Source organism: Ornithodoros turicata, chromosome 6 (assembly GCF_037126465.1).
Source record: "Ornithodoros turicata isolate Travis chromosome 6, ASM3712646v1, whole genome shotgun sequence".
NCBI lineage: Eukaryota > Metazoa > Arthropoda > Arachnida > Ixodida > Argasidae > Ornithodoros > Ornithodoros turicata.
This window is the reverse complement of record NC_088206.1, coordinates 2,699,010-2,713,809: the sequence shown is the minus strand read 5'-3', so window position 1 is coordinate 2,713,809 and position 14,800 is coordinate 2,699,010. Positions and strand designations below refer to the sequence as shown.

Genomic DNA, 14,800 nt, shown 5'->3' with positions numbered 1-14,800 from the left:
GTGCTGAGTTTGGATGCTCCAACACGCTCCAGCAGTTACGTAATTTTGGTTCCACTTGGTAAACAACTACGGAAAGCCGCAAGGCTTTAGAAGTTCAGCATGTGATACGAGAATGAAACCTGCGGCAGCAAAACAAATATTTCACCTCACAAAGCTCTCATATGTGCACTTTTTTAACCATTACCTGGTGCAGCACAAAATGGTGGACAGGCTCGAATTTTATTCAACATCCATGCAGACCCAATCTGAGCCAAACTCATAGAATAGAACATAAACAAGACCTAACTGCAAAGAGCTGTACAAGAGTACAGAGCCAATTGAAACAATTTATTACACACAAAGCAACAGTCTCAATAACCAATGGGTCAATAATTTACATTATGTTCAAAATCAACAACTATCTCGCATGTGCCACGTGCCACAACTCCTATCAGAATTTTGACAAGGTTGCGTTGTTATATCTGGAAACTCTGCCTCGGTGCTGTAGGAAGGAATAGATCTAGCTCTATCTAGAGAGAGATCTGTGTTTCACACTTGCGGGTTTCTGCGGTCTGTCGCAATAAATACTGTTCATAAGCCAAGAAAATCCATGAGGATGTAGACTAGGAAAAGCACCCCTATAAACATCAGGACAAGCCCCATAAGTCCCATGGTAGCTGCAAAGACAAGACGAACCAGTTGTCATTATAATGGCATTAATTCATTCATTGTTACTAGGTGACATTAAGACCCACCCAATGAGAGTCTTGTGAGCGCAATAAACAGCCCATACATACCATAGTTACCCATATAATTGATACATTGGCTTAATGAAGGACCAATTAATGTTCATGTCACTACATTATTTTATGCAAGCAAATGCCCGATGACACACTTTTTTTTAGTGGTGGTGGTGGGGGGGCATGTCAGCCAATTATACAATTCTCGCAAGGGAGTACTGATGATATGCTTACCTGGAAATGGAATGTGATGTGCAACGATGTGGTTATCGACAGAGATACTGATAAGCGATGCATCATGGTTGCCCGTCAGGCGTCTGGTTTCGTCACAGGACTTGAGAAACTCCAGTCCTGTCACAAAGATGTTATGGGCACACTCTGCTCTGTACAGGCGCTGAAAGGGAGGTGCTACATTAGATTAGGTGATACTTTACATGTGATAGTAAGATGTATTATCTGACACCAATGGTGCTGTGCTAACTGTCCTGGGATGTACTGTATCAGGAACAAGCAATGTGGCGCTTCCTGGTGCCATTTTTTATACTCGTCATTTCTTGTGGGGCGAAAACTGATGTGCAGAAAATTCTACACTTTAATTGCTACTCCTAAACCTAAATTTGTTATACTCAGTAGCGTATATATGACATCCTATTGTCTTTCTTATCTTCGGCTTATCATGTCAATCCAACACTGTCCTGCCTTACCTTACACTTGTCTTTCTTATCTTATGCACGCTTTATACCATGCCGGTCAGCAGAGTAGCCAGAATAATATTTTGGGAAGGGCTCTACAGGAACCTAACGGTCGCTTTCAATGAAAGCGACCAATGTTATGTACTTAACAATTCTCCTAAACAAATCGCAAAATTACAGAACAAAAACGATGCACACACGGGACTGTTCCTCAATCTAGAAAAAAAAAAAAAAAATAATAATAATAATAATAATAATAATAATAATAATAATAATAATAATAATAATAATAATAATAATAATAATAATTTATTTTTCCACTCTAAATACAGTTGCAAACTACTACAGGCCCGTCTAAGCCGAAAGACTTGTGACACTGGGCCTGAGGCAGTCTAGCGACATTCACAGAATAATTCATTCACAGACATTCACAGAATAATTCAAGGGAAGTTTAAACAGCCAGTAAAGAAAACAATTCTGTTCATCCACTACTGGTAATAATACTGCTTACGTAATTGTTTTTTCAGCCTGAACCTTGAATTGATTAGCAAAAATACGGGAGTGAGTTGGTTAAAGAGACGCGGAACGTAACACATTCTTCGGCAAAATCCGTATTTCGTAAAGGAAAAAGGTACAGTAAATATAAAAGGTTGATTTCGTGTAGGGCGGGTAACCTCCGCTGAGAATTTGAAACGTGAGAGCCAAAAGTGCTTAAGAACAGTGCAGTATTTAAAAAGGTTAGCAAAAGAAGGGAACTGAAGATCACGAAACAGATCACCTGAATAACCTGCAAGACAGTTTTTGTATGCTACACTTTTCAGACAGCTACGCAAGAATGTTATACAGTTACGTAAGTAATAAACGTAAATTATATGTACAAAAAAAGATAAATGTGCCGGTTACCTGGAGACTGAAAGCAATGTACACCTCGACTGTGCCGGATATCTTGCCGACTCCCACAAAGCGCCCGTCCTCACTGCGAAACACAGACGTTACAGAAACGTTCACAAAGTACAATATGTGAACAGCAGTGATGGCCACTAACTACTTCTACAGTAGTTTAACTATAACTACTAACTACTTCGCAATGGAGTAGTTTAACTAGTAGTTCAATGACTTTTCAGGGGAGTAGTTAAAACTATTTCTTTAACTACTGCAATGTATTTTAACTACTTAACGCTGTCCATCAACACCAATCCCTTGTAGTGTTCTTGGACACCTAATTATGAATCACGAGCAATGATAAACTTCGGCTCGAGCCATTGCTACGATCGTCGAATACAAAGCTTGCGGCGGGATTCTTTCTGTGCCTACACGATAAACTAAGTTGCAGAATTATTTCGCAGCAAATGAAGCTTCACTAGACAAGCATTAAAAGTGAAGATTTAGTACACATGCACGACACAATTGCTCTGCACCTCCGTTCTCGTCAAACAAGTAGCTCGAGGTAAAAGTCGGAAGCACAATCGTGCCGTACAGCTTGCGGCAAAATCGGAAGTAGTTACTAATCGGAACTACTCAAATCGGAGTTAACTACGAATCGGAGTTAATCGGAACTACTCAAATCGGAGTTAACTACGAATCGGAGTTAATCGGAACTACTCAAATCGGAGTTAACTACGAATCGGAGTTAATCGGAACTACTCAAATCGGAGTTAACTACGAATCGGAGTTAATCGGAACTACTCAAATCGGAGTTAACTACGAATCGGAGTTAATCGGAACTACTCAAATCGGAGTTAACTACGAATCGGAGTTAATCGGAACTACTCAAAATAGTAGTTTAACTAGTAGTTGCCACTACATTTCTGCAAGTAGTTGATAACTACTTTTTAACTACAATCAGGTAGTTTAACTAGTAGTTTAACTACATGTAGTTAACTACTGGCCATCACTGGTGAACAGTGCGACCCGAAGGGTACGCCATTCCGCTCAGCTTACCTGATGGCCAGGGAAGAGAGCATATCCGTGCCGGTGCTCTGGAGCTTCTCGGGGAGAAATTTCCGCGTGTCCCACTTGACCAGGTACGTGTGCGGAGGGTGCTGCTTACGGACGGCCGGGTTTGAGATTGTGAAGAGTCGGTGGTTTTCCCTCTTGCCTTCCACTACGCCAAACCTGGACGGAAAAAGGAGCGGGCTCTAACGGGGCAGCGACACGTTTCAGCGTCGATGAGATTCCCCATACACGTTTAAAATGCGGTAAGAACCGGATTATGGGTCCATCCTGCGTGTGTAAGTCGACCCCATTTGCTGGAGACAAAAAGTGGCCGAAAGTACTTACTGCCATGGTGCATGAGGCTACTGACCAAAGGGGACATGCAAAACCTTTTTTATTAAACGGGTGTGTTAGAGAAGAAAAAGATGCGCCATAAACAACCACATTTTGGTCAAGGCCCACTTCAATATCCGAAGTGAACGCCACCGAATCTGGTTCCGACTCGTAATCGTCTTGCAAGTCACGGGGAGTGATCGTTGGTGCTGCGCATGAATTAGACGTCCTCTATCTGTAGGTGCAATGACGCATGGCAATGACACACCTTCCTTTTGGCATTGCACGTACATGCTCATTGCAGTCACATTGTGTTCGATGAGGCAATTAAAACATAGAAGGACAAACACAAAACAAGCCTCAACGCCCAGTTGCATATACTTCAATATCTGACCAGTAGCATCTCTGACCGGCAATCAGAGGGTATGGATTCGAATCCCGCTGCTGATGCCTTTTCTTCAACTGCCACCATTCAACTCACTGCAGTCTTTTGCTGCCTCCAGTACCGTGCACACTTTCCTGACACGCCGAACTGACGCTGCGTACACATGTTGCCGTGCTCCTCAGCAGAAGCGGTGACTTCAAGCCTCGAAGCGCGTGGTGAACTGTCCTCGCAAGGCTGCTCTTCGGGTAACACAAACCGAGAAGGGCCGTCGTCGAGAATGTCGTAAATGACCACGAGAAAAGCGAGAGCGGCACGGACTACTCCGCTCACTATTCCTGAACGTGTGACGCACATGTGTGTCCAGAGGGCAGCCGCGATCTTCCTCTGACTGGCTTGTAAGACGAGGGCTGTATTTTAGATTTGCTTTAAAATAATTTAAAAAAAACTCAGCCCATAGTTAGAGCCTGAAGTTTTCGGGTTTTACCCGATTCTCCCCCGAATTTGCACCCCGAATTGAAGGTTGCCTCTTTAGGGTGAAACCCCGATTTTTACCTGGCAAATTGCCCTCACTGGGATGTCTGTAGGAACGCATTAATATACTTGTTTGGCAGAAAAATTTAGTTACATCACCATTTGCACCAAACCACTACACTAAGTTGAGTAACCGAGCCCGATTTCACCCCGAATTTAGCATACTGGAAGTTTTTTCACCCGAATTCGCATGAATTTAGTGCACACGTTTATTTACCCGATTTTTACCCCCCCCGAATTTAGAAAAAAATATTTCCCAAAAACTTCAGGCTCTACCTATAGTCCAGTTTCTACAGTACATAGCATGGAAAGGAAATGTCCATCTTGAATTAAATATGTGTCCAATGTGTCGAATTCTGGGGCTTAAGGAGTCTAGATTTTGGATGAGGGCTTTAGAAACTTTCCCCGCAGAGCTCAGAAACTACAAAAAATTGCATTTCCTGTTTTGATTCACTTTCTGGTCACTCAAAAAATAAAGACTCGTTATCATAAAAGTCGCTTCAAACAAGAAGGCCAACATTAAGTACTAGAAAAACATGTCTAAAATAGATACATCCAACAATATTTCATGTAAGTGTGTTGAGCTACCAACACAATTCCTCGTCCGACTGAGTAGCCGACAAGACTCGCTAAGATTTGGATTCGGTGTGGTGGAAGCACACAGTACATAACACAGTAACATAATCCCTCTTTTGATCAAGGCTGGAGAAACAAGGAACTGCAACTGATCAGACTGTTTCAATCTCAGACAAAAATAATGAAAGCAATGACTTGTTACTTGTGATGAACACTACGCTTCTTTCTTCATTCTCCTTTAATTTTTTCTTTTTGTGTGTGTGTGTGTGTGTGTGTGTGCATGTACTTGTTGCACTTCCATTTTTGTAAAGTTTTTTAGAGTGAGTCTTGTACTTTTTCCTTTTCTCACTCACTTTAGTAACTTTTTTAGAACGCACAACTGTATTGTGCACTAAATGTACTACGTTAGTGCAGTGCATTTCTCAAATGCCTCAGTCATTCTGGGAACTTAGGCCTTGTTAAGTTGTTTTCTAGCAGTTTCTTGCTCTTTGTTTTTCTACACCGTATTTTACAATGTGAACAAATGATTTGCTGATCGACTGCCTGGCTACAGAAGTTGGTTAGCCATAAGCAACGTAAACGAAACGTAACGTAAATGTTGGACATGCTTTCCAAGAAGGAATGTGAAGGCTACACAGAAAGCGTAGCAGATCCATGTTTAAGGACATTTTTCTATCAGTCTTTTCCACTCAGCGCAATGTTTTGCGTCAATGTGTGTGTGTTCCACTCAACACGTGGCCACGAAAACAGAATATAATACAAACCTGCATGCCCTGAATACGTATTTCTCCGCACTCTTGCTCGGAAAGTTGCAGGTGAGCTCCGACACCAGGCTACCGTCACTGGTGTCCCACACGTAGCCATGCCCATCACGTGACACCGTCACAACCTGTGCAATGCGAAAACAACAACCAACATGCACACTCTCTTAGTCGGTGTCGCTTTAAACAGCGACTAAGTTACACTTAGAGCTAGCTTGTGAAAACGTATAACCTTGTTACAGTTACCACATTAAAGCAACTTAGCTACTATATACATTGAAAAGTGGAAAATCTGGCAATCCAGCGAAGGCAGACTGTATTATGAATGTACTATGTATTATTAGTACTTTATTTATTTGTATTATTTATTCATTCATGCTGCAGACCCAGTTGTGGGTCCTAGCAGGTGTGGACATTCTTATCAGTCCGTGAACTTATATCCATTATAATCTTGAATAACGACAGCTTCCTCGGGTGACTGACGATTTATTACTACTTTTTACGACACAACTTGTGGGCAATATTATTATTAGTGGCATTCTCATTCTGCATATTCCTAATATACATTGATCTACTCATTTTTCTGCCTCATCTTTCCGAACGCTTTTCTCTATGATGACGGGAAACACTATAAGATGTGATAACGACATGCACTATACCTTATTCTCAAGTGGATTGATACAGAGATCATCCAATTCATCTTCATGAGCCTTCACTTCATACTGCATTGTGAAGTCTGGGTACTGTACAAGAAAAAACAGAAGTAAACTTCTCTGGGAAATGTTACAAGTAGAGAAAGTTTGGTATCATCTATACCGTTAAGGCTCACTCAAACCTACCGCTTAATTTCCGTTTCCGCTATGTTTAGTTAATTGCTAAGAAGGCAAATGACCGTATTCTTAAACGATCCTCGTCTCGACATCCGAGTTCGATTTCACTAAGTGGAGGTAAGGAGCACTCCTCCACTTGAGGAACCATTGGGTTTCGAGAAAACACAGGCGCTACCCTGTAGTACTCGACGAAAGCGCGAGGGATTTGCTCCGCTCGAGGGCGTTTCGACTCGAGGGCGATTTTTCAAGTGCAATGCCGCTCTTGAGAAGCAGTTCGAGTGGAGGGTAAGTCGAGGGTCGTTTAAGAATACGGCCCTAAGTCTCTGAGACTATCAGTTACTAATAATTTCACCTTCCAGGCACGAAGATATCCGTCTGCACCGCCCGTGAAGAGAACTTCAATGCTTGGAGCAAACCGGACCACTTTCTGGAACGGCTCGTCCTTCGGACTAAAGTCCGTCTGGAAGCTCGTCACGGGCTGAATGGAAAACCCGATGCGCACGCTATTCGCGTTTGAGTCTGTAGTCTTTGGGTACGAGCTCCTCCTCTGGCTCTCAGCGCCCTCTTTTGGCGTGATGCCATTCATGACTTCCCCGTCGCCCCTGTCGGATGACGTAGATGTAGTCTTTCGTCTTCGACGGATGCCAGTGGGTCCGTTCTTCTCAACTGGAACGTGTGCCATGCAGATGGAATTACTTATGTGCAATGAACTTTAAAATGCACTTGCTGAAGACCAATCAACACATTGCAGGTAAAGCAGTGGTGTCACTTTCTAAGTGGTGTTATATTGTTATTTATCGTGCGTTGCCTGGTACAGAAAGGGATCGGTTAATGTAGTTAAACTACTACTTATAATTAGATTCCAGATATAGTTTCTAACTACGTTTTAGCCACTATGCAGTAGCGTAACTAAGTGTAGTTAAATACTTCCCATCGCTGCGTAGCCCCCACATAAATCGAAAACTTTAGCAGCGTGACACAAGTTCAGTCAAGACACGTACTCCCATTTTCTTCGTGATGAACGTTGTCGTCTTCAGCGATTTCGTCCCGAAGGCAATATTTCATTTGGTAGATCTGACAGTGCTCGTCCGTGCCTGCTGCTAATGCAAAGTGCTTCTTCCCCTTGTGAAAGAACACAGTGGAGTTCATGATGGCCCTGTTGCCGGTGAGATGCCTGGTAACTGGCTCTGCGCGGCACGAATGACCACTTGGCACGAGTTCATACACTTCCTGCAGACGACAGCGGTCGGAATACATTAGTTGAATATTTTCGGAATGGCAAGGACAATAGATACGGAAACTTAAAAATGACACGGGTTGTGCCAATGCCAGTGTTGCACACAGTGACACTACTTGTGGCACCGTTACTTTTTTTTCCAGTAGTAGAGTAGTGGTTAAATTAGCGGTGGAAGAGCAATTTCCCAAACGAGGTATTGCGAACCTTTTCTCTACTTACATAGCTTTTACCTTCGTGTTGCTACCGGTGTGCGAAGCAACTAATTTTCTTCTGTTTGCTTCACTAACAGTGACAGAAAACGTGCACTAAAATGTTATAACTGAATTTGCCTACATATTCAGAGGCTGTAAAACAATTCAGACAGCATTGACATCCTGATGGATTGTCTGCGAAGGTTGGAAACAACGACAGCTGTAGCACAAGCCTAAACACAGACATTGCACAAGCCCCCAGGGGGATATCTACTAAGATTTTTTAAGGCTGTCCAAATAGATATCTTCAAACCGAAGTAAATAGTGTGTAACTAAAGTAAAACTACTATAAAGTACTAAGTTACTGTTTTTTTAGTACTAAGTAAGTACTTTTAAAGTACTAAGTTACTATAAAGTACTAAGTTACTGTTTTTTAAGTGTTTTGTAGGAGCCACCATATCCGAAGTTTTATTTTCTAACTCTAATCTAATCTAATCTACTACACAATAAAACTGGGTACATGGACAGGCTCAGCAAAAGCAAAGCGCTAACAAATAACAAGCGAAATGGATGCTTTAATGCTTTAATGTGACACAACCTCGCTGTAGTTCAAGCAAGGCTTGCCAAAAAGACCACTGCAACGTATTGCAGATGGACGCATCGTATATGCACGCAAATACGGATCTTTCCATGAAGCAGCGCTCAGGTTGTTGTGTACCTTGTCTTGTAGCGTTTCCAGGCTTAACGAGTGCAGGTTCGGAACTATATGGATATATTTGGTCTCAAGGGTTTATTCGATTCGCATATGGAATACATGGAATATCGTACTGGATTCGGAACCCCAATTGAATGCACAATTATTTCTTTCCCTTGGGTTACAACCAGAAAAATGTTTCGGGAGGGAGTTGGGGAGGAATATTTCTCCCACGTTTCCCTTTCCCAAATACACTACCAAAGGTACGAATTCAGGGGTGGGGGAACCCCCGTAACCAGGGCTGGGGATAGGGGGGGGGGGGCGAGTAAGGCGACCGCCTTAGGCCCCGCGCACGAAGTCCTCAACCAGGGATTACTTTTTCTAATATCAAGTATGCACTTAATCGTGTGAAACAGGCCCAGCGATGTGCCTTTGCCTCAGGCCCCGCACACCCCTAGCACCGGCCCTGCCCGCACCCCCCTGTGTCTACGGCAGTGCTTGTTTCGCCCGTTACTAAGCAACGCAAACAAATACGACCCTGCGGCGTTTCCCTGATTTAGGTAGTCCTTTTTAAGTATCTCTTAACTGAGAAAGTACGAGCCAGTCGCTCCGTGCAGGGTTAAACGATAAACAGACTCGTTCACCTATTACAACGCAGGAATCAAAGGAATCTGAAGGAAATCAACCCACAATAATTATATGACCTGCCAGAGTAATTTCGGAGCACCATTACTGTTGCATCACTAATACCATCCCCGTATCTCTCAGACGATGCTTCACAACAGCGCCTTGAAACAACGTTACACATTGTACCTAAGACACCTTCATGACACAAATCCATAGTATATCGAGCAGAAATAAATAATAACAACATGCGGTAACAAAAACAACCGTTCGCGAGCGCACAGCCTGACAGACGACATCGCAACATCTGTGCTCTTTATCAGACATGACACGTATGTACAGATGACGATATGCAACATGAAACGATACAAAACACGTTACTTACAATTTTGTTTTGTATTCCTGTTTTTGAGCTTCCGCCGCCGCCAGCCACAATGATGTGTCTTTCTGTGAGCACATTTAACGAATATAAAGGAAAGTTTACTCTTGCCAATAGTTCGCCCGACCTGGACGGCGCCATGTTTTGTGTTTAGGTGTCGTCATTAATGCACCTGGTGAGAGAGGCTTCTGCTATCAACAAAAAATAATATTAACTACATATATAAATTTTGAAAGATTATATATGTATTTGAGGTTTCAATACCAACGATGCAGTATGCATCTTGATTGTAGCGGTTCGAAGAAAACAACCCGTTTATAAGCCGCAGAGCTGCTATTTTAGATCACGAGATGGCGCAAGCTGCTGTCCGCATTGTTACATGGGATCGCCGTGTGTAAGTGGACATTTTCGGTACCCCAATAGAGGTAAACAGTTTTTTTACTGAATGCACTCTCGCGGACACAGTATTTCATCAGGATCGGATGCAGGGAGTAGGTTTTCTACTCTCGAAAAGAAGAAACAATGCTCCAAGTGAGTAATACATGATCCTTCTCGCAAAGGGGGCATCCCCCCCAGAGTCCTTTTCAGTTTTCACCATGTTTAGACTTCGTGACATCCACCGACACACAGGATTTTATGTCATGTTTGCAAGGAACATTCTCGTTGCAATCGCTGTCTGTTTAAATAATTTGCTCGGAGTTTATCTATAATACGTAGCAACGAAACGAACGATATTGCTCACAGAGTTACGTCGTGGGATGTGTTTTGAGTGGGTGGAACCTCCACCGGCCTTTGTGAACAAACGGGAGCACGATAGAGGAATTCAGCTCATTGTTTGAGTAGTGCAATATCTGATGTCTGTCGTCTCGTACGCGATATCAAGTCAGCTTTCCATCAGCAATGACCGTGAGAAAACGCCGTGACATGATAGAGTCACGTTGGAGAGGTACGACAGCTGGTGCGTGCTTCCTGGGAATCTACATCACGTACCAGTTTTCGAGGGAAAAAACTATTCGAATGCATTGCATTGCGTCCGAAAACTTTGCGCAGTTTTCCTGTTGTATAGAAGTATGTGTGTACATTGACGGGTTTGTTGTCACTGTCACAGTGATGCTGAGATAAGATACGGAACACACGCTGTCAAAAGGGTATCATTACATCCGCTTCAACAACGACAATGTTGTTGAAGTCGCAGTGTCGCAGTCGGCGAGCATCAGCATGACTAGTGATTGTGTTGTTAAACCCGTGACGTCACGGCGATAACGTTACAGCGTTACAGGAAACGCGAGTCTGTCTGTGTTCTCTTGTTTTAGCCTGTGTTGCTGTGTACTGACGTGTATTGCATAACAGACTGTGCTGACCATGTTGACCGTCTACGTTTACTTGCCAGTCTGAGAAATAGAAAACATGTCGGACGGGAAGGGTGAAAGCGAAACGTTTTTTTTTTTCTTCTTTTTTCATCACAATTGTGTGTGTGTGTAGTTTTGACAGTCTTGCCGACCTTCGTTTTCGATTTGTTTTTCTTTCGTTTTCACGTGTTCTATTTGTTATTCTTCTTTCGTGAACGTCATGTGCTGCAATTCGTCCGCACTGTTGCGCATCGTCTGCTCGTTTTGGAAAGCAAGGAGTTTGTTTCTCTTTTTGTTCACCCGGTGTGAAGTTCATCTCCGGTTCTAAAGCATCTATTTGCGAGTTTTTTTTTTTTCCTTTTTTTTTTTTTTTTGTTTGTGATGGGTCACTAGCCACCGTAATGACGAAATGGGATGTAACCTCAGTGATACGAGAGAGTGCGTGTTCTGTATTTTCCAGACTTTTGTTAGCAGAAAAAGTTAGCTCGAAGTAGCTATAGAAGGCGCATTTATCATCTACGTGAACACCTCTCGCGCCCTTTGTGATAGTCAAAAATTATACTTTCTTCACGCGGAAATCACAATAAACGCACGTATTCCTCTCATTTTACACACACTTATCTTCAAGATTCGCCATCTCTTCTGCAGTTCTGTCCAAACGGCGAATATATCTCAAAGGAGGCACCCGAACAGACAGCTCTGGTTCTGCCTGTCGTCTGCTTTCAACGTACCACGAAAGCTGTGGAAACAGTTGAAGGGTTTTACAACCTTCCGCTGTATCTTGTCATTTTTGCAGCTTCGAGATAGTACAAAACTATCCTAGCACTGTCTCGGAGACGGCGATAAGATTGTTCCGTCCGTTTCGGAACGGAAGTGTCCATCGGAGGCTATGAACTGCCTACGCGTCCGAAGGAATTGCGGCCTAGTTTCACAGAGGACGCGTTATTAAGTCTTATGAACATGATAATGGTATACGTGGAGAGCGATTAACCTTCATTCTTCACAGAGAGCGGGGGACATAATAAGCAACACCGAACAGTTTATATAGTTCGCTCTTCCGGCAGAATGAACAGTAACCAACTGAGTTTCTATTTTTATTTTTTATTTACTAGACTACCTATAGCGCCAAAAGCATTACAGTAGGGAGGGTTACTAGTCAATAGAGGGGGCAATATTACAAACATACGACAGGAAGAAACCAACAGCACATGCACTATAGGCTCTATACTAACAATGCAACTTATAATAAAACAAGTTAGAGGGCGCTTCGGAGACAGGCAACATTACTGGACAGACTGTTCCATTGTAATACAGTCAAGGAAAAAAAAAAGAGCATTTGAAAACATTTCTTCGGCAAGCATACTCACAAACTTTAGGATGATCCAATCTTGAAGATACACATAGTCAGGGGGTGGTATACATGTTGGAAGGGATCTAGGGCAGTCTGAGTATGATAGACACCATACAAGAATACAAAAGTCGGAGCTTGCGTCCCATCCCAGCACGACCTTCATCTCCGTGACACTTTCTCCATACACCTACCGACCCGACCACAGACAAGTCTACCAGATTCATTTTGAATTTTCTCGACTTCGTTGGTTAAAACCATGGAGGCATTGCCCCCATATTCAAGCACAGGACGCACAAATGGAAAATGTAGCGTTTCTTTTACTCAGTGTTGTACGTAGCGCCGCTACTAGTAACGGCGCTACCGTATCCGTTACTTTTTTCGGTAGCGGAGTAGAGATCGCGCTACTTTTTTAAACAGGTAACGAAAGAAGTACTTCCGCTACAAATTTGCTGTAGCGCAGTCTTTGAGCGCTACCGCTACTTTCCGAGCTGGGGTTCCCGACAACTCGACTTCGACCTATCATCAAACCTCCACTCTGCCTGCCTTCGATCAAGCTGCCCGATATCACAACTCATTCTGGAAAGACCGGGCAAAGCAGCCGAAAGGAGGGCACAGAGGCCGTTATCTTACAAAGAGGATGTGTCCTCCACGTGTTCCCTATTTGGGATGAACCTTCTTGAAGATTTGGTGCATTGGCTGCAAACTGACGTCACTCCATTCTGGAGCCGTCATCGCTAGCTATGAGTCATGACATTCCACATGACATTGCACCACGTACGCTCAGGTGCTTGACAGTTGCCATTTCTTGTCCGCTGCAATGGAGGGACCATGGCCTGCTACAGTACAAAACAGTAGCGTGGTGTTCAGATGTCTACTATGCGCCTCCGTGGGAAAACTTTATCTGTGCGTCAAGGAAGTCAACGTCCAATTTGAAATAGCACACCATGGTATGTTTACTAACTTCTCGTTCCGTGCAATCCGAGTTCTTTTTGTGACAAAGCTGTTGAGCCTTTTATCGGTAGACTTGCTTTGTGCTTTATTTGCTTTAGAGGAAGAGAAAAAGATATGCAGGATACCGAGTAGGCTTTAGTAAATCTGTAAAAAAACGGTTTTCAAAATTTTAGCCTTCAGGCAACCTACGTGTAACCTCCATTGGACGTCGATTTATTATTTTGAGATATTGTTTTATTTTATTATTTTAAGACGTTTGAAGTACGTCATCAACGATACTATTTGTTTCTTTCCTAAAAAGTAGCGCATGAAGTATCGCGTTACTTTTTACGGGTAACGGTAGCGGTATTCCGCTACTTTTAGGTACGTGTAACGATATCGGGATTTCGTTACTTTTTGCTCAGGTAGCGCGTATCGGTATTGCGGTACCTTTTTCGGGTAGCGGGTACAACACTGCTTACTTTTGCGGGAGCATCCTTAGAGTTTCTGGTTAACAACCGGACGGTATACGATTGGCTTTACCAACTGGAAATCTAATATGTATATTCCATTTTAGATCCCTAGAGACAGAAAAGAGTTGATTAGCCCTCGTGTATAGTACGCCTTTCCTTGCAGATAGTTGACACATTTTATGCAAAAAAAGAATGGAAAACATGGTACACTGTGATATACGTATATGCGTACAAATATTTTAGGCTTTAGGCCTTTTCGTAGTTCTATATTGAGAGAAAAAGAATTAGCAAAATAATTAAGAGTCGTAAGTTTACGCCGCTACAAAGCTATAGCCGAACACGCGTACCATACGTGCATGTATACGCAAGCGGCGATTTTTTATACGGATTTTAACTATGTAATGCATCCTTCAACGTATACTTTTCAACCCATTTCCGCTGCACTATGCGGTCGGTAGCGTTTTTATTGCCGAGTGATCTGTCTATAGTGACGTGGCGGCATGTTGGGTACAGGGAGTGCTGGGCCGACTTCGTACGGAACTGTGCCGACATTTACCAAACAGTGAGTGAGGATAACCCAAGGGGAACACCTGTTGCTGTCGGAATTCGAACCCAGGTCACTTCCCAGTTTTGTGTTTGGAAACCTCATGCATGTAACATGTCTTGCACAGGGGTAGCCAATATACGTCTAGAGTATACCCACGGTCCTTTGATACCGTGGACCGTGGTATACCGGGTATACCGTTATACCGTACCATTTTGCCGTATAATGGACCGTGGTATACCGTTGAAACGCTCGACAAAAACTGC

The 14,800-nt window shown here is 43.0% G+C and overlaps 2 protein-coding genes across 3 annotated transcripts in view; one reads left to right on the top strand and one right to left on the bottom strand.

The window, feature by feature from the left end:
* Positions 1 to 286: 286 nt before the first annotated feature.
* LOC135398824 (prolactin regulatory element-binding protein-like) lies at positions 287 to 10,053 on the bottom strand. Its single transcript, XM_064630327.1, has 9 exons — positions 9,894 to 10,053; positions 7,764 to 7,992; positions 7,115 to 7,428; positions 6,592 to 6,675; positions 5,936 to 6,060; positions 3,353 to 3,526; positions 2,315 to 2,387; positions 954 to 1,113; positions 287 to 656 (listed from the first exon to the last, which is right to left on the bottom strand). Exons 1-9 carry the CDS (start codon positions 10,026 to 10,028, stop codon positions 571 to 573), a joined length of 1,380 nt encoding a protein of 459 aa, XP_064486397.1. The 5' UTR covers positions 10,029 to 10,053; the 3' UTR covers positions 287 to 570.
* Positions 10,054 to 10,255: 202 nt separating this feature from the next.
* Positions 10,256 to 14,800, top strand: part of LOC135398819 (focal adhesion kinase 1-like) — a 52,669-nt gene continuing 48,124 nt past the window's right edge. Inside the window, exon 1 of one of the 2 annotated variants that reach the window (XM_064630319.1) lies at positions 10,256 to 10,418. In XM_064630319.1, the coding sequence (XP_064486389.1) occupies positions 10,333 to 10,418 (86 nt within the window). In that variant the 5' untranslated portion in view covers positions 10,256 to 10,332. The remainder of the gene's footprint in view (positions 10,419 to 14,800) is intronic. The other variant, XM_064630320.1, reaches the window with a different exon arrangement.